Here is a 20,321-nt window from a genome sequence, read left to right as displayed (position 1 = left end):
ACAATTGCTGTTAAAGACCAGGAATCCTAAAAAGGGCTAATAGTATTTTCTCTCTCTGGATGTAAGGTCCATCAAAGAGCAATAAAGAATCATCTCTATAATGAGTATATATTCAACCATGATTCTCCTGGTGAGATGAAAACAAACAAACAAAAACATACCAGCTTAATAATGCATAAGATTCAGAGCTCTAAAAGTTGAGTATTTTTTAATCTTGCTTTAACTCAAAATTCTACTCATGAAGTAGTATCTCCATCACTCCCTCTTTTTTCACCCAGGATTTTAAACCTGTCACATAAAGCAATCCACACCACTGATTAATACTAACGTGAGAATTCCATGGGCTCTTTCCAATAGTTTGCTGCTAGCTGAGTTGGCGAATATCCCATCTTTGTCAAGCAAGGAGGTGTTACTTGATAGTCTGCTCTGGTGAATCCCAGTTCTGCCATTCCAGGCAATATCAAAAGTATCACTGTAAAAATTAAATATAGTACAATTTGCTTTAGTTAATTGAGACATCTCTAACACTCTAAACTGCTTTAAAAAGTAAAATGAAACTTTAAACACTAAAGTTTTAATGTAGACAAAATGCTAAATCAGCAGCAAGTGTTTGTTTTTTTTTATCAGAGAGATTATCAATCAATTTAAACTAATCTTTTATTCATTCAAAACAAAATTTTTCTATGGATTCTAGCACATTCACATGCAAGTGTGCATGTAGATGACCACATCATACAGCTGTCTTTAAATATATTGTAACCATTTAACAATCAGTATATAATATAATGTAAAGGCTTTTGTCTTTGTTAGATTTTAGAACTTCCAAATGCTACTAAAGGAATTTCCAATTTTAATAGGCCATCCCATTGTGGAATATTTCATTTCCTCCTGGGAGGTCTCACTATTACACACATGTCCACTAGGGCTGAGCACTATTCTAGGCACTGAAGATATAGGAATGAACAAAACAGATAAAATTATCAGTGATTACAATAAAAACAGTTAACAGGGGGCTTTCCAGGTAGACAGCAATTTGCATTCATATTTGAATTCCTCCAGAAACCCATAAAAGCATTAATAACTTTTAAAGGAATAAACACTTAAGAGTATATACTAATACACGACCCTAACACATTTTTGAAATATGGAAAGCAGATGTAGAGAGTAAATAGCTTTTTCAGTACTAAACTTTAAATTGGCTGTGGGGAAAGTTAAGAAACATCTCTATTTATTCTGCAGGACTCCCCTAAGGCTCTGAAACTGGAAGTAGCAAGTATCTCTGGAAGTGGTGAAAATGTAGGTTAAAAATGGGAGCACTAGTTGAAAGTCAGGTTAAGAAGCACTTAAAACTCCATGAAACCAGATGACCATCCCTCACTTACATAAGCAAGAGGATGAAAGAGAAAACCATGCACAATGAAGGATGGGTATGTTATATAGAAGTCAAAGGAAATACTGAAAACAGAGGTCTCAGTTTGTTACCCAGCTGGCTCCAGAATGCTGGCTTCTGGGCTTCAGTTGACCCCTCAACAACACTAATTTGAACTGCACAGGTCCACACATTTTTTTCAATAAATACTGTAAATGTATTTTTTTCTTAATAATATTTGTTTTTCTCTAGCTTACTTTCTTGTAAGAATAGTCATAATATGTGTAACATATAAAAGCTGTGTTAATAGACTGTTTATGTTAGCAGTAGTTAAGTTTTTAGAAAGTCAAAAGTTATACATGTAACTTTTACTGCACAGGAGGGTTGGTGCCCCTAACTCCTATATTGTTCAAGGGTCAACTGTATATTCTCCAGGCAGAAAATTAGAATAAACTTTTGTGTGAAATCTGATTATGCCAAAAGGAAAGACCCAAAGATACCGATAAGTTCCAGAGACTAATCAGAAATTCCAACAAGCATTTCAATATCTCAATCCTAAATATGAACAGTTGACCAAGGCTCACTAGACATCTGAAGGAAGTCCCTAACATGAAACAGAGATCAAAACAATCATGACACAAATAGTGTGAAGGAAAAAGGCTAGACAGGGAAAAGAAAAAAATTTTAAAGCTATCATTCTCTTTAGAGAGTAGAGAGAAAATATTCCATGTATAAAATAAGAACAAGATGCTATAAAAAGCATAGAAAAGATAAAATTAGTAACAAAAACATATGAAAATTAAAATATGATACTGATAAAAATGCAGTAGAATATACCTTCACACATTCAAAAATATTTATTGAGCACCAACTAGTGTCAATTATTTTTCTAGCAGTGGGCATATACAATTAACATACTAAAAGTTCTACCCTCACAAGGATTAAATTCAGGTGGAAAGAGACAAATAATAAACACATGACAAAATATATTGTATGCCCTCAGCCTCCCAGCCACCCAGGGCCGGTTCAAGGTGCAGGCAATCTTCGGATGGCAGTTGCCCAGCCCCACAGAGCCACCCAAGGCTCAGGTAACCAGGGCCGGCCGAGGCTTGTGCTGCCAGCAGTGGCAGCAGCAGAGGTGTGATGGGGGCGTTGCCTTCCCCTGATCGCCAGGTCGCCTGCTGCCTCTGAGGGCTCCTGGACTGTGAGAGGGGGCAGGTCAGGCTGAGAAACCCCCCTCCAGTGCATGAATTTTCATGCACCGGGCCTCTAGTACAATATAAAAGGTATATGTAACATGGCCTCCAATTTTATCTCCTGTCACTCTTCCCCAGCTTACTCTATCTCAACCTTGCTGATAATATTCCCCAAACTGATCTACAGATTCAACATAACCCTATCAAAACCCCAGCTGCCTTTTTTTAAGAAACTGACAAGCTGATCCTAAAATGCATATGGAAATGAAAAGAATCCCAAAATAGCCAAAATGATGTTTACAAAATACACCAAAGCATGGAAGAATTATAATTCCTGATGTGTAAGCACATACAAAGCTGCAGTAATCAAGACAACATGGTACTGGCATAAGGAAAGATCAGTGGAATAGAATTGAGGACCCAGAAATAAATGCTATCAGTTATGGTCAACTGAGTTTTGAAAAGATGTCAAGAATTCAATGGGGAGAACAGTATTTTCTTTTTTTAAATATGTTTTTATTTATTTCAGAGAGATGAGAGAGACAGAGAGAGAGATGTGATGAGAGAGAACCATCGATCGGCTGCCTCCTGCATGACCCCTACTAGAGATCAAGCCTACAACCCGGGCATGTGCACTGACCAGGAATTGAACCATGGACCTTCTGGTTCATTGGTCAATGCTCAACCACTGAACCACACCAGCCAGACAGAACAGTATTTTCAACAAGTGGTGTTGAGATAACTGGATCTTCACAGGCAAAAGAATGAAGTTGGACTTCTATCTTATAACAGGTACAAAAAATAAACTCAAAATGGATCGTACATCTAAATTTATGAGTTAAAACTATAAAATTCTTAGGAAAAAACATAACTGTTGTGACATGGGCTTAGATAATAATTTCTTAAATATGACAAAAAAATATAGCCAAAAAAATAGATAAATTAGACTTCATCAAAATAAAAATTTTTCCACTTCAAAACACCACCATAAAAAAGTGAAAGGACAACTAACTCTCAGACTGAGAGAAAATACTTTCAAATCATATATCTAATAAGGGAACTATATCTGGAATATATAAATAAATCACTCAAAAATACTAAGACAACCTTATTTTAAAATAGGAAAATTACTCAGAAATAAAAGGAATGATCTACTGATATATGTAACAACCTGACAGACTAAGCACTGTGTTAAGAGAAAAAAGTTAACCTCAAAAAATTATTAAGAGGGTTAGGCTATATAACCACAAAATATGCTATTTTGGCATAAGGATTATTTTTAGCTGAAAGGAACTGAGAATCAATACATAACAGGGAGAGTTCGTTCTCTGTCCTCAAAAGCAAAGCATAAATTCTCCTTTGTGAAGGTGTCCCTCTCTCCCTTACAAGGAAAAGGAGAGCAACTCTTCTAATCAGAGACATAGAACAGACACTGAGATGAATTTGCATAAACAAACCTCATGAAAATAACTTCAATTAGCTTCCCCATATATTTCCTAGTCATTTCCCCACTTTTTAATCATTCCCTGAAGCCCAAATAATCTTTTCTTTGTTAACAGAATATAAGCCCCCAAGTATAACTGCTTCTAGATTTGCTTTTCTATGAATACTGATGCACATAAAATATTAATAAAAATTATAAAAATCTATACATGAGATAAAACTGCAAAAAACTACAGATACACATATATGCATATTTTAAATGGTGAAAAAACTGTAGTTCAGTTAATATGAATGTACTAATATAAATTTCCTGGGTTTGATAATGTATTACTATTATATAAGATGTCACTTAAGGGAAACTGAGTGAAGATTACATGAGACTCAATTAACTATTTTTTTCCCTTTGTACTATTTTTGAAATGTCCTGTTTTGAAAAATAGAACATAACCTTACAAATTATTTTCCTATTAGTTCTTTATTTAAACTCTATATAGTAGGTTCTCGGGTTACGTCGGAGATCCGTTCCTATGGTGCAACGAAACGCGATTTTCACTGTAGGTAGGGACCCACCTACATAAGCACCTATGTCACTCACATGGAGCACATACACAGCAGTAATGAAGTGAAACAGTAAAAAAAAGAAAGATAACAACTCCTGACCTTTACTTGTGGTAAATAAATAATAAAAAACAAAGCACAGCCCTAACCGGTTTGGCTCAGTGGACAGAGCGTCGGCCTGCGGACTGAAGGGTCCCAGGTTCAATTCCGGACAGGGGCATGTACCTTGGTTGCGGGCACATTCCCAGTAGGAGGTGTGCAGAAGGCAGCTGATTGATGTTTCTCTCTCATCAATGTTTCTAACTCTCTATCCTTCTCCCTTCCTTTTATATATTTATAAAAATATATTTTTTAAAAAAAAACATAAAGCACATATGTACATACATTGAAATGATGAAACTTTTTTTTTATATAAATAAATGGGAGATGGCGACATAACCACGAAATGACGTATGTCGAGTCTGACATAACCCAAGGACTGCCTGTATGCCAATTGACCAGTTGCTATGATGCGCACTGACCACTAGGGGGCAGATGCTCAACACAGGAGCTGCCCACTGGTGGTCAGTGCGCTCAGCCAGAAGCCAGGCTCATGGCTGGTGAGCGCAGCAGCACTAAGGATTTCCGACTGACAGCTATCAGTCAGACATCCCTCAGGGCTCCCGGACTGTGAGAAGGCGCAGGCTGGGCTGACGGACCCCCTCCACGAATTTCGTGCACCAGGCCTCCAGTTTATTATAAAACTAACTTTTTTAGAGCACAATAAAGATAAACATAAAATTCTGGAGAACAGTTACATGGAATGTGAGGAAGGGAAATTATCACAAAGTGAAATAAAGGTGGCTACAGTAGCATTAATGATTTTCTGGTTCTAATCTTGAGTGAAAGGATTATTTTGTTGGTATGCTTTCTAATGTACAGTGTTTTGTTTAGTCTCTTATATCAAACTAGAGGCCCAGTGCACGAAATTCATGCACTGGGGCGGGGGGGTGTCCCTCAGCCCAGCCTGCACCCTTTCCAATCTGGGACCCCTCGGGAGATGTCTGACTGCCTGTTTAGGCCCAATCCAGGCAGTCGGACATCCCTTTCACAATCTAGGACTGCTGGCTCCCAACTGCTCGCCTGCCTTCCTGATTGCCCCTAACCACTTCTACCTGCCAGCCTGATCACCCCCTAACCACTCCCCTGCCAGCCTGATTGATGCCTAACTGCTCCTCTGCCGGCCCAATCATCCCCAACTGCCCTCCTCTGACAACCTGGTCACCCCCAAATGCCCTCCCCTGCATATTCCCTCTTTATTAGATAGGGTTTTTTCTTTAGCATATTGGACAGCCCTAACGGGCTCAGTGGATGGAGCATCGGCCTGCAGACTCAAGGGTCCCAGGTTCGATTCTGGTCAAGGGCATGTACCTTGGTTGGGGGCACATACCCAGTGGGGAGTGTGCAGGAAGCAGCTGATCAATGTTTCTCTCTCATAGATGTTTCTAGCTCTCTATCCCTTTCCCTTCCTCTCTGTAAAAAAATCAATAAAATATATATTTTAAAAAAAGGAAACATTTAAGATTCCTCCATATCTGCCTGGCTGGTGTGACTCAGTGGTTGAGACCCCAGGGTGCCACTGCTGGAAGGGGATCACACCCCGGCCAGGCTGAGACCCCAGCCCAGGCTGCCATCTCAGCCTGGCCAGGCTGAGACCCCAGCCCAGGCTGCCATATGAGCCTGGCCGGGGATGGCGCCACGGGGGGTGTGCGCCCCAGCCAGGCTGAGACCCCAGCCCAGGCTGTCAGCTCAGCCTGGCCAGGGATCGGGCCACGGGGGTGTGTGCCCCGGACAGGCTGAGAACCCAGTCCAGGCTGCCGCCGCTGGCCAGGGATTACGCCGTGGGGTGGTGGACCCCGGCCAGTCTGAGACCCCAGCCCAGGCTGCTGCCGCTGGCCAAAAGATCATGTGGCGGGGGTGCGCGGCCCTGCCGGCCTGAGACCCCAGCCCAGGCTGTGGCCGGGGATCATGCTGGGCGCTGGCGCCTCCCAGTCGGACACCCCGGGCTGCTGCCACTGGGCGGGGATCGCTGTGTGGGGGGCGGGCGCCTCCCAGCAGGACACCCCAGACTGCCACTGCTGGGCGGACTGGGGGACTCCGGCAGGGCTAAGAGGACTGGGCGCCACCATCTTGTGGCTATGGGCGCTGCCATTTTTGTCGCCGAGTGATGGTTAATTTGCTTATTACTCTTTTATTAGATAGGATGCTACATTAATGTACAAAGACAATAGGAGCTTCCCATAAAACAGGCACACTAAACCCCATTTAAAATCCTCAGTCTACTGCTGCTACAAATAATACTGTGATGGATTACACACACATATTTTATACAGTTTTAAAGAGATGCTATAATAGCACCTAGTTTCAGGATCCTTTTATATGATGTAGGCTTCTCCTCTGTACTTATATAAATCTCTGTTGGATAAGATCTTACTCCTTTCTTCTCCAAGGCAAACAGATGGTCCTGAGACACAAATTATTCAGCTTATCAACTGGTCCCACAGGGTTGAGTAACCAATAGCCAATTCATTAATGCATTCTTTTTTATTTTTTTCCCCATTAGTTCCAGCGTGTATTTTCCTCTTAGGCAGATTACACTGCCTCTGAAAAATCCAGAGAAGCCTAAGCTTTTCTTTTTCTTTAATTTTAGTTTTTAATTACAGTTTACATTAAATATTATCTTGTATTAATTTCAGGTGGATAGCATAGTAGTTAGACAATCATATACTTCACAAAGTGTTGCCCTAATATTCCCAGTACCAACTTGGCACCATGCATAGTTATCGCAATATTACTGATTATATTCCCTATGCTGTACTTTATGTCCCCATGACTATTCTGTAACTACCAATTTATACTTCTTAATCCCTTCCCTTCACCTTTTCCACCCATCCTCCCAAATCTCCTCCCCTCTGGCAATCAACAGTCTGTTCTCTGTATCTATCCATCTATTCATCTGTTTCTGTATGTTCATTTATATTATTCTTTAGATTCTAAATGTAAGTGAAATCACATGGTATTTGTCTTTCTCTGACTTATTTCACTCAGTATAATACCCTCTAAGGCTATCCATGCTGCTGGTAAGATTTTATTATTTTTTACAACTGAGTAGTATTCCATTGTGTATATATACAACTTTTTTATCCACCCATCTATAGATGGGCACTTGGGCCACTTCCGTATCTTCGCTATTATAAATAATGCTGCAGTGAGCATAGGGGTGCATATATTCTTTCCAATTAGTGTTTTGGGTTTCTTAGGACACATTCCCAGAAGTGGAATGCTGGGTCATAAGGCAGTATCACTTTTAATTTTTTGAGGATATTCCATACTGTTTTCCATAGTGGCTGCACCAATCTGCATTCCCACAATCAGTGCACAAGGTTACCTTTCCTCCATCTCCTGACCAACACTTGTCATTTGTTGACTTATTGATGGTAGCCATTCTGACAGGTGTGAGGTGATAACTCATTGTCGTTTTAATTTGCATCTCTCTGATAATTAGTGATGTTGAGCATCTTTTCATGTCTGTTGGCCATCTGTGTGTCTTCTCATTAATGCATTCTTAATTGAGTTTCCCATCCTTCCCTTTTTTACTCCTATAAGCCCACCCAGTGGGGAAGCACAGGACAGGAGTTGGCTGAAGGCAGCAGCCCCTGCCTTGACTTTTCCAAACAAGTACGAGCCCCCGAGTGTTGACTGGAATCTTTATGCTTAGTCTTCAGATGTCCCTGCTTAAAGGACACTGCAGATGCATGTATCTTCTCAAGGATACTTACCCTGCTGATAGTATATAATAGTTAATTTTAGTTCAAGCTGTTGTTACAATAAAAGCCTAAGGAGGCAGGTGAATGGGGCTGTTTGGTTTCTATAGCCAGGCAGTCCCTTAGCTCTCCCTTTTACAGAAATGTGTGTCAGAGTAATCATTCATCCGTTGCTCAGGGTCTGTTTGTCATCCCTGGCACCACCCCTGCTCTTTAGGATAAGATCCTTAAATAAACTACTTAGTCTCTACTTAAGGGAAACCTGTAATAAGCCTCCATGGCATACTAAACTCATTTGGGGCATACTAAGCCCCAAGCTGAAATATCACTAAAATGATAAATAAAAATGTCATAAATTTACAAGAAAAAGAGTAGGAATGAAGACTATGTAAGAGACAAAGGACAGATCAGCTGGCGTGGCTCGGTCCTTGAGCATCGACCTAAGTATATGGAAATCATAGGAAAGGAGGGCACATATGTGTTATGTGATTGAAGAGATACACACACACACACACACACTGTATATACATATATATGTGCACGTGTGTGTGTGTGTGTAGAAGCTAGGGTTGGGAGTATGAGAGAGACTAACACAACAAAATGCATGTGGATCTCACTGAGAATTCTGGAAAGGTTCAGGTATTAGAGATAACTGGTACCACTGCAATGGTGATACTGAGGGAGGCTGAAACTAAGAAAATATTTAAAATAAACATTTTATTGAAAGTATTTAAAATACGCTAATTCCTGTCCAGCTGGAGTGGCTCAGTGGTTGAGCATCAACCCATGAACCAATAGGTCCCCAGTTTGATTCCTGGTCAGGGCACATGCCAGGTTGTGGGCTCGACTCCCTATAGCGGGCGTGCACAAACAGCTGATCGATGTTGTCTCCATTTCTCTATGCCTCTCCCTTCCTCTTTATCTAAAAAAATCAATAAAAACACATTTTTAAAAAGAATTATCTACACTAATAAAAGAGAAATATGCAAATTGACCGTACCTCTGCTATAACACAAGTCACGCCCACCAGCCAATCAGGAGCGGGTATGCAAATTAACCCAACCAAGATGGCTGCAGCCACGGAGCAAGCAGGAGGCTTGGGTTTCCCCAGCAATGGAGGAAGCCAAGCTTCCTGGCTGGCCCTGGCCTCCGCTCAAGGCTACGAAGTTTCAATTATAGAAGATAAATAAATCCCAAATACCAGGGCCTCTGCTTGGGTCACCAGGGGGCGTGGCCGGCCTGCAAACCACCACAGGCCCATCGCCCAGGCCACTCACGCCCCAAGGGAACCTCCACCCTGATCCAGGACACCCTTCAGGGCAAACCAGCCGGCCCCCACCCATGCACCAGGCCTCTATCCTATATAATAAAAGAGTAATATGCAAATTGACTGTCACTCCAACACACTAGATGGCTGCCCCCATGTGGTCAAAGATGGGTGCCCCCATGTGGACACAAGATGGCCACCACAAGATGGCCAGCAGGGGAGGGCAGTTGGGAGGGACCAAGCCTGCAAGGGAGGGCAGCTGTGGGGGATCAGGCCAGCAGGGGAGGGCAGTTGGGAGGGACCAGGCCTACAAGGGAGGGCAGTTGGGGGCGATCAAGCCTGCAGGGGAGGGCAGTTAGGGGTGACCAGGCCGGCAGAGGAGGGAAGTTGGGGGCGACCAGGCCTGCAGGGAAGGGCAGTTGGGGGCAATCAGGCTGGCAAGGGAGCAGTTAGGCATCAATCAGGCTGGCAGGGGAATGGTTAGGGGGTGATCAGGCTGGCAGGCAGAAGCAGTTAGGGACAATCAGGAAGGCAGGCAGGTAAGCAGTTGGGAGCCAGCAGTCCTGGATTGTGAGAGGGATGTCCGACTCCCCGTTTAGGCCCGATCCCTAAACGGGCAGTCGGACATCCCTCCAGGGGTCCCAGATTGGAGAGGATGCAGGCTGGGCTGAGGGACACATACCCCCGTGCATGAATTTTGTGCACCAGGCCTCTAGTTTAAAATAAATAAATAAAGCTAAGCCCTTACCCTATATAGTTAAGTAACACTCCCTTCCTCATACCTATCAAAGATAAAAATTTTAATTTATAGAGAAGCTAGAATCATAGGATCTCAGCAGAAGTCAGGGACATTAAACATAGCAAAAGGTAAGGGTGGGATCACATTGAAAAGAGAAGGAATTAGGAGGCAGTTCAAGATGGCAGTACAAGAAGATCCTGAACTCACTTCATCTCACAGACACAATAAATCTACAGCTACATATGGAACAATTCTCTCTGAAAAAGACCTTACAACTAACTGATCAGATCCTCTACAATAAAGGATAACAGGACCACATTGAAACTAAAAGGAGTGGCAGAGACATGGTCTCACCCAAAACCCCACACCCAACATTGCAAAACACCATGAGAAGTAATCTCATAAACATGGAGCTCCTCCCTAAAGAATCAGGGGACTGTGCCCTACATCTGTCACCCCAACCCTTGGAACCTGCACTAGAGAGATGAGCCCCCCCAACATGTTGGCCTTTAAAAACCAACGGGGCAATGCCTAGGAGAACCATAGGCAAGGAAGTAGAGAAAAAGGAACCCTTGTACACTGTTGGTGGAGATATAAATGGGTGTAACCACTATAAAAAAACAGTAAGTGTCCCTAAAAAAATTAAAAATAGAACTATCATATGATCAAGCAATTCCACTCCTGAGTATTTATCCAAAGAAAATAAAAACAGTAATTTGATAAGATATGTGCACCCTTATGTTCATCACAACATTATGTACAATACCCAAGTTATGGGAAAAATCTAAAAATGGATAAATGGATTTTAAAAAAAAGATGTGATGTGTGTGTGCGCGCATACACACACACACACACACACACACACACACACACACACATATATAGTATATATACACTGAGTGGCCAGATTATTATCATCTCTGAATGCATAATAATCTGGCCACTCAGTGTATATCCTATATAATAAAAGGCTAATATGCAAATTGTCCCCTCGACCAGGAGTTCAACCAGCAGGCAGGCCGGCCAACTGTCCATGTCCCCTCCGCCCTGGCCAGGCTGGCCAGACTCCACCCATGCACGAATTCATGCACCGGGCCATATATATATATATATATATATATATATATATATATATATATACACACACACACACACACACACACACACACACACACACACTGGGTGGCCAGATTATTATGCGTTCAGAGATCATAATAATCTGGCCACTCAGTGTATATATATGTAATGAAGTACTACTCCAACATAAAAATATGAAATCTTGTTATTTGCAGCAACATGGATGGACCTTGAGTGTATTACACTAAGTGAAATAAGCCAACGAAAAGACAAATACTGCAAAATTTCACTAATATTTGAAATCTAAAAAACAAAACAAAACCAGACAGATTGGATGCATAGAACAGATTGGTGGTTGCCAAAGGGCAGTGGGATTGAAGGGTGAGAGAAATAAGTGAAAGAGACCAAGAAGTACAAACTTCTTACAGTTTTAACATAAATACATCATGGGGTTGTAATGTACAGTATGGGGACTACAGTCAATAATATTGTATTAACTTTGTTGACAATGGATAACTAGACTAATTGTGGTAATCATTATGCAAGGTATGCAAATATTGAATCATGATGTTGTATACCTAAAACCAATATAATATTGCATGTCAATTGTATCTCAACTAAAAAAATAAGAGGAATTAAGAGGAAGGATGCATATGGAACCACGAGAAGCTCAGCTACAAGCCTATAATGTTAGCAGCAAGATTTATAATTTGAGGTCAGAGAAAACAGACTAACCCAAGAGAAATAATCTTGAGATACAGATATTTGGAAATTACCAACTAAATGGCAGGTCCCCAATCAATTACAAAATATATCTCTAGCACAAATATCTCATTTGAGTGTATCTGTGTATCCAATGATTTCTTCTATCTCTCCTGATGAATGTCTCTCAGAAACCTCCAGGTAGTATGTCCATGCTGAAACTTTCACTCCACTCAAAAATACTGCTCCTCTTACATGCCCTATAGCCAAAAATCTAGAAACCATCCTTGTTACGTCCTCTCCTCACCCAATATATTGCAAAACTTTTTGCACACACATAGATATTTCCTCTCTCTCTCTCTCTCTCTCTCTCTCTCTCTCTCTCTCTCTCTCTCTCTCTCTCTCTCTCTCCCCCTGAAACAAAAGCATACCAGAGTTGCAGATTAAGAAGATGAGCTTGGCCAAGACTAAATTTTTAATGGCTCCCAAACCAATTCTCTTCCTCCTACATGCTATTGGAAGGCCTAAGGTGAAACAGGAAAGTTTTACTGGTATTTTACATATTAAGTAACAGGAAGAGTCCCAGCATTAGAATGGCAGGCTCAATGGTAAAATAGAAGACTGGAAATAAAAGAAAACAAAACTTGGCTGTGGCACAAAAAGAGAGGACAATAAATGGAATGCTAAGGAGAACATAAAACGTCTGTGTGCACTTAAAAGTCTTTATACCAGTTGGTTGTTTCAACAAATGATTTGACATAGGTATTTGTTCCAGATTTTCCAAAGTTAGGTATTTCAGTCTCCCTTATTATTGATACTAAGATTTATGGCATACACAATGTCTTTGTGTATATATACTTTTAACTCATATTAGATCACAGTTATATATTTATTGCATACATATAAAAAATTACTTGCAAAAAGTAGAGAAGATCCAATATGTACTTTCATAAACTCTGAATCCTCATCAAATAAGGTGAGACATATACTCTCTTTTAACTTTCCTTCTTAATATAGGTTTACATCAATGTATATCCACCACGACCACCCATTCCAAACCATCATCTCTTGTCAGAACTACTAGTCTCCTTGTATCTACAAATCATTCTCCATAAGTCAACCAGAGTCTTCTGAAAATGTCAGTCCTCTGCTTAAAAGCATTAAACTTTTAATCATAACTGCCCTACATGAACTAGTCTATAACTGTTTTTCTTTCTGGAGTCAATTCTCAATACTTCTCGCTTCATACTCACATTCTTTTAATTCTTTATTTGTGTCATTCTTTCCCTCCCCACCTCCCTCAATTCCCCCCCCCTCCTTTTTGTTCCTGGACCTTCATACAGGTTGCTCCTCTGCCTGCAATACATCACTGCCCTCTTACTCTTACTCTTCTCTTGGATAATAGTTTAAAATATTATTTTTCTGAAAAAACCTTTCTGATATATCTACCCCCACATTCAATTCTTTACAAACACCATCAATATAAAAATTAAACTGCCTGACTGGCGTGGGTCAGTGGTTGAGCATCAACCTATGAACCAGGAGGTCACAGTTTGATTCTCAGTCAAGGCACATACCTGGGTTGCAGGCTCGATTCCCAGTGTGGGGCATGCAGGAGGCAGCTGATCAATGATTCTATCTCATCATTGATGTTTCCATCTCTCTCCCCCTCTCCCTTCTACTCTGAAATCAATAATAAAATATATTTTTTAAAAAATTAAACTAAGCAGTCCCTTTATGTGTTATTTCTTATATCATATCACTTATCACACCTATCTTACAAAATACTGAATCTCTAGTTTCTGCCTGGCACTAAGTACTTGTTAAATAAACAAATGGTCTGCCAGGACTGTAAGTTGTTTTTGTTTTAATTTATCTGTTTAGGAATGGATATAACAAGCAAATTATGCCTGAGTAAAAACAGCCATTAATTTTTATAACAAATAAAGGACCAACAAACTATGTAAAAACACAAAAAAAGACTTTTGAAATGACTATACAATACATAACATTTTAAATTTATAGTAAAATATAAGTGTTATTTCATAATACTTATAATTTGCTATTATTATATGATTTAGTAATCACATACACCTAATTACACTAATATCCAAGTTTTATATTTTTTCTAGAAAATATGGTAAACAAAATATATACTAAGACATGAAGAAATCAATGAGATTTATCTAGCTATAACATAAAAAAAAATCACTACATGCTATTTTGTGACACTGAATCATATCAATTCTAATAGAACTTTGAAATCCACTCTCATCTTTATAAATGTTAAATATGATCATTTCTAAAACAATGGTATTAATAAAGAACTTGACCTTTTTAACAAAACTTTATCAGAAGTACTTACTTTTGTTCTCATTATTGTATTTTATAGTAGATGATACACATTTGTCCAGATCAAGAGGAAAAGTTGAATTTAAACATCAATTATGCTTTAGACAGTGAGTTTTTACTTGTATTAAGAATAGAAATCAGGATGCACAACATGCTACCGTTAACTTTTACAGGATAAGTCTATCTCAGTCATCAAATATGTGTATATCAAAATAGTACAAAGTCCTAAAGATCTGTGCCATAATCTAAGAGTTTCAATGAGAGTTATTCTTGTTCCTTAATGCCCTGGGATTTGCATGGTAGTACAATAGATACCAATTAATTATAAAACCTACCATATACTTCTACAATGTACAAAATTCATTATGTATTTGTTGATAATAAATTCCGGTAACACACACTTTTGTTTCCTCCTAGATAACAACTTTCCAAAGGCATTGTTTTTTTCAATATAAGATGGTGTATTTTAGTTTTCACACATTCTGCTCTGCAACTATTCACTTACAAGAGCTACTTCCACCTAGGAATATATGTGTCTTTGGTTACTAGTGCAGTCTTTTTATTCATAATAAGGGTCAGTACAGCAGCGTCTCTAGTACATTTATAATCTTTGCTTTATGATATGTAGTCAGAGACTCTGTATTTTTTCGCAAATCATAGTTTGATATAAAGACATTTGTTTCCAGTTTATACTCTCTTACCAAAAATAACAATTGCCCTCTCAACATTAATGAAAGTTTTATCTCTCACTTGAGGAATATTTGCACTAACTAAAAAATGTTTTACTATTTACATTTCATTGGTTTTATACAGACTACATCAATTCTTAGTCCTAGATCACCACTCTTGGACAGTCCACTCTTTTATCATTTAAGAGTCACTTATTAGGAGAATTATATAGGAAAGATCCAAAAGACTCCACTTAATAGATACAGCTAATGATATCATAGTTGATCTTATTTTCTAAGTATCTAATACCCTGTCTTCTTCCTCTTCTCACGAATTTTCTCTAAAATAGTATAAAATAAATTCACCAATATAATAAATACAATCTGGAAGAATCCTCTTGTTAAGAATGCTAGCTGGCCTTTTCCTGATAACATTGCTTCAATGCCACATATATCTTTCTTTATTGTATACAAAAGAAAAGAATCAAGTTGATGTAATATAATTTCCTGTGAAGAAGGGTTGCATATAAATTTATATACATATATTTACAAAATTAACTTATCATTCCATGAGTGCCTAAATTCAGTTAATTGCTTGAGTCCACACCAACTCAATCAACTTTAAGTATTAAGACTATCCCAACTGATATATAAAAAACAGAAGCCCATATAGGTCACTTCAGGTACCAAAATTTGAAGTATAAAGAAATACAAGCTAGAAATTAAGAGAGTTATAAGCATTAAATTGCTTTGGGGAATGGGGTAGGTCACTGTATCCTTTTATTTTTTAAAACATATATATTTTTAAAATATATTTTTATTGATTTCAGAGAGAAAGAAAGAGGGAGAGAAAATAGAAACATCAATGATGAGAGAGAATCATTGATTGGTTTCCTCCTTCTAGGAATCAAGCCCGCAACTCGGGCATGTGCCCTTGACCGGAATAGAACCCGGGACCCTTCAGTTCACAGTGGATAGAACCTGATATGGCTCTAACCACTGAGCCAAACCAGGCAGGTACTAAATATATTTTTAATGATTTCAAGAGAGGAAGGGAGAGGGAGAGATAGAAACATCAATGATGAGAGATACTCATTGATCGGCTGCCTCCTGCATGACCCACACTAGGGATCGAGCCCGCAACCCAGGCATGTGCCCTGACCGGGAATCGAACCATGACCTCCGGGTTCATAGGTCATAGGTTGACATTCAACCACTGAGCGATGCCGGCTGGGCTCTTTTTTTAATCCAAATCAAGAAAACAGGTTCCTTAACTCAGAGATCTCTAATGACCAGGGTTAGAATATAGGCACACCTCATTTTATTGCACTTTGATTTACTGCACTTTGCAGATATTGCATTTATTACAAATTAATGTTAAGTCCCTCCATCAGCAAAAAATACTATGACTTGCTGAAGGACAGATGATGGTTAGCATGTTTTAGCAATAAAGTAATTTTAAATTAAGATATGTACATTGCTTTTTCAGACATAAGACTACTGCATACTTAACAGACTAAGCATAGTGTAAATATAACTTTTATATGTACTGGGAGATCAAAAAGTTCATGTGACTCATTCTATTGCGATATTTGCTTTATTGCGATGGTCTGGAACCAACCCCACAATGTATGCCTGTACTCTCAATAGACTGAATTGAAGGTACACAGGTCACCAGAGTAAAGATCTAATTTGTTCTTGGGTGAAATTTAACATGAAAATATAGTGGTGAGTCTCATCATTAGTCAAGTATCACTGATAAGAAAACAAAATGCGTACTCTATAAAGATAGTAAGTCGTTCAATTTGTTGGCATCACAAATTGGTAAATAGAGTTGAGATTGGATACTTGGGCTGTAACAGCTCTTGCATTTGAGACTAGAGAATCTAGACTTCTTTTAACAAGCAACAAAGAGTTATACACTGAGTGGCCAGATTATTATGATCTTGGAACGCATAATAATCTGGCCACTCAGTGTGTGTGTGTGTGTGTGTGTGTGTCTGTGTGTGTGTGTGTGTGTGTGTGTATACATATATATATTTTAGAGGCCCGGTGCATGAATTCGTGCATGGGTGGGGTCCGGCCAGCCTGGCCAGGGGGAGGGGAGATGGGTAGTTGGCCGGCCTGCCTGCTGGTCGAACTCCTGGTCGAGGGGACAATTTGCATATTAGCGTTTTATTATATAGGATATACACTGAGTGGCCAGATTATTATGCGTTCAGAGATCATCATAATCTGGCCACTCAGTGTAAAAAAGTTATTGAGCAGGGAAGTAACAATATACACTAAAAATATAGTAATGCAAAATAGAAAAAGTGATCAATAAAGTTATACCTTGATTTTAATGACAGAACATCTCTATCTATCTCTATGTCTATTTCTATCTCTATCTCTCTCTGTTTCTCTCACCCCCCCACCTCTCTTCCACCCTCTCTAAAAAATCAATGGAAAAAATATATGCTCAGGTGAGGATTAACAGCAACAACAACAAAAGTAAAAAGCTAAGCTACAAATTGGGAGAATATATTTGTAACATGTTACTTAAGTGGGATCAGTACATAAGATTTATTTTAAAAACTTTTTTAAAATATATGCAAAGAACAGGCATTTTATACAAAAATATGTTCAGAATCATTAATAAGCAAGAAAATGAAAATTATAACTACAATAGATACCATTTTATAAGTACATCCTTATTAATAGGAAGCTCAATTTACTTGATGATGTTTAAAATGAAGAAAGCAGACTCTCTAGATAGACACTAAACAACGTTCTTTTGCTCATATAAAGTACAATCTTTAGAAAACAGCATGTATAAAGAACAAAGTAACTTTACTTACAAACTGTGAAAATTACACTTGTAATTTTCAAAATTTACTCAAGAATTCTTCATTAAAAATAGTTAAAAAACAAGCTCTGATTATCATACTCAGCAACAAAAGGTATTCAATGGTTTGATGTAAACCAAACTACTCAATTATTACTTACCAATAAGATTTCTCCACAGAGAGCAGCAGAATAACCCTTAAACTTTGCAAAAGACATAAAATGCAAGAAGGGTCTCAGAAATAAAAACATACGTGGTTAGTTTAAATTATTCTGGAAAACTTGTTTTTAATTGTACAACCACTTTACCAGAGGCAATTTTAGATAATTTAGTCCTAATAGTTTTGTTAACTCTAACCTTATTAACTTACTATATCATTTATAAAAGAGTTAAGAAATATAAAGCAAACTAGGCCTGATTTTCTTTATATTTTTAAAGCCACAAAAGTATTAATAAGAATTCTAGTTATTTTTTCTATACTTCCTTGAAAACAAAAGCCAAACATACTTACTGTTGGTTTTTTTCATTTAAAGTACTCATGCCCTGGAGATCAGAAAGAGGTATCCTAGGATTTTTACGGGTTACACCTAGTATATAAAAAGCAAAAAATTTCAAATCAGTGCTAAGAAAAACTAAACATGAAATAATGTTTCCAATGAAAAATGAAATGAATGTACTTTGATAGCAAATATTTGCTAAACATGTCAGAATAGCTAAATAATAATATGAAGCAAGTCCCATGACTGTTACTTACAAATCTGACTTTAACCAACAATGAATTCAATTTTTTCAGCAATAAGTATATTGCTAACATTGACTATAGATTTTAGTCTATTTTGTCGGATATGAGTATTGCTACTCCAGCTTTTCTTTTCTTTTCCATTTGCATGGAAATTTTTTTCCATCCCTTCACTCTCATCCTGTGTGTCTTTTGTTCTGAGGTGGGTCTCTAGTAGAAAGCATATAGTTGGTTCACCCTATGCCTTTTGATTGGAGCATTTAATCCATTTACATTTAAGGTTATTTTTGAGAAGTACTTATTATTGCCATTTTAATTCTGTATGTCTAGGTTTCTCTCTCTCTCTTTCTTCTTCTCATTACACCAGTCCCAGCATTTCTTGTAATGCTGGCTTGGTGGTGATGTATTCCTTTAGCCATGTTTTTTCTGGGAAGCTCTTTATTTGACCATCTATTTTGAATGATAGCCTTGCTGGATATAGTAATCTCAGATCCTTGCTTTCCATTACCTTGAGTACTTCATGCCATTCCCTTCTGGCCTATAGAGTTTCTGATGAGAAATCAGGTGCCAGCCTTATGGGAGCTCCTTTGTAGATAACAGTTCGCTTTTTTCTCTTGTTGCCTTTAAGATTCTCTCTTTGTCTTTAATTTTTGGCATTTTAATTATGATGTTTCTGGGTGTGGGCCTGGTTGGGTTCTTCTCGCTTGGGGTTCTCTATGCCTCCTGAACTTGTGTGACTTTTTACTTCACCAGGGTAAGGAAGTTTTCTGCCATTACTTCTTCAAACACATTCTCTATTCTTTTCACCCTTTCTGGCTCTTCTGGCACACCTACTATTCTAATATTGTTACGTTTCATGTTGTCCCACAGCTCCCTTAAGCTGTCCTCCTGTTTTTTAATTGTTTTTTTCTTTTTGGTTCTCTGATTGAGTGGTTTTTTTCAACCCTGTCTTCTAATTCACTGATTTGATCATCAGCTTCCCCTAATCTGCTCTGTATTCCTTCCAATGTGTTATTTGTGCTATGTCATTCTTTATTTCCGACTATTCTTTTTTCATAGTTACTATATCTTTTCTCATGCTGTTGAGCATCTTTACCATCATTACTCTGAACTCTGTTTCAGATAAATTTCTTATCTCTGCTTAATTTATCTCTTCTTCTGGAGAATTCGCTTGTTCTTTCATCTGGGGGTTGTTTCTTTGTCTCCTCATTTTGGCTGTCTGTCTGGGTTTGTGACTATGTATTAGGTAGATCCTCTATACCTCTCAATCTCTAGTGCAGGACAGTGTCAAATGCTGTTTTTCAACTACAGATTTTAAAGATTAATTAATCTTACATATAAAAGCACTAAGAATCAAAGATGACAAATTGCTCTCTTAAGGATTACCAATATTCTTAAGTTTTAATTTTCTTCGAATCATTCAACAAACACTGGAACTCTATAAAGCATATGGGCTACCAATTTTCATAACCTATCCACAGAAAGACATTTACTATAGGTAAGACACATATGAAGAAGTGAAAATATCTCTACTCAAGCTAACAGTCTTTTACGTAGAAAATCATAATTAAGCCACACAAA

General features: G+C 38.5%; 1 protein-coding gene across 12 annotated transcripts in view; it reads right to left on the bottom strand.

Annotated features, from left to right (window-relative positions):
- MYO9A (myosin IXA) overlaps positions 1–20,321 on the bottom strand; it is a 388,202-nt gene that overhangs the window by 107,666 nt on the left and 260,215 nt on the right. For all 12 annotated transcript variants that reach the window (XM_080656867.1, XM_080656874.1, XM_080656871.1 and 9 more), the window contains 2 exons: positions 18,513–18,588; positions 329–472 (listed from right to left, as the gene is read on the bottom strand). In XM_080656867.1, the coding sequence (XP_080512993.1) occupies positions 329–472; positions 18,513–18,588 (220 nt within the window). The remainder of the gene's footprint in view (positions 1–328; positions 473–18,512; positions 18,589–20,321) is intronic.

This window comes from Plecotus auritus (assembly GCF_963455305.1).
Source record: "Plecotus auritus genome assembly, chromosome: 1".
NCBI classification, from domain to species: domain Eukaryota; kingdom Metazoa; phylum Chordata; class Mammalia; order Chiroptera; family Vespertilionidae; genus Plecotus; species Plecotus auritus.
The sequence above is the reverse complement of the archived record's forward strand: the minus strand, read 5'-3'. Positions and strand labels throughout refer to the sequence as shown.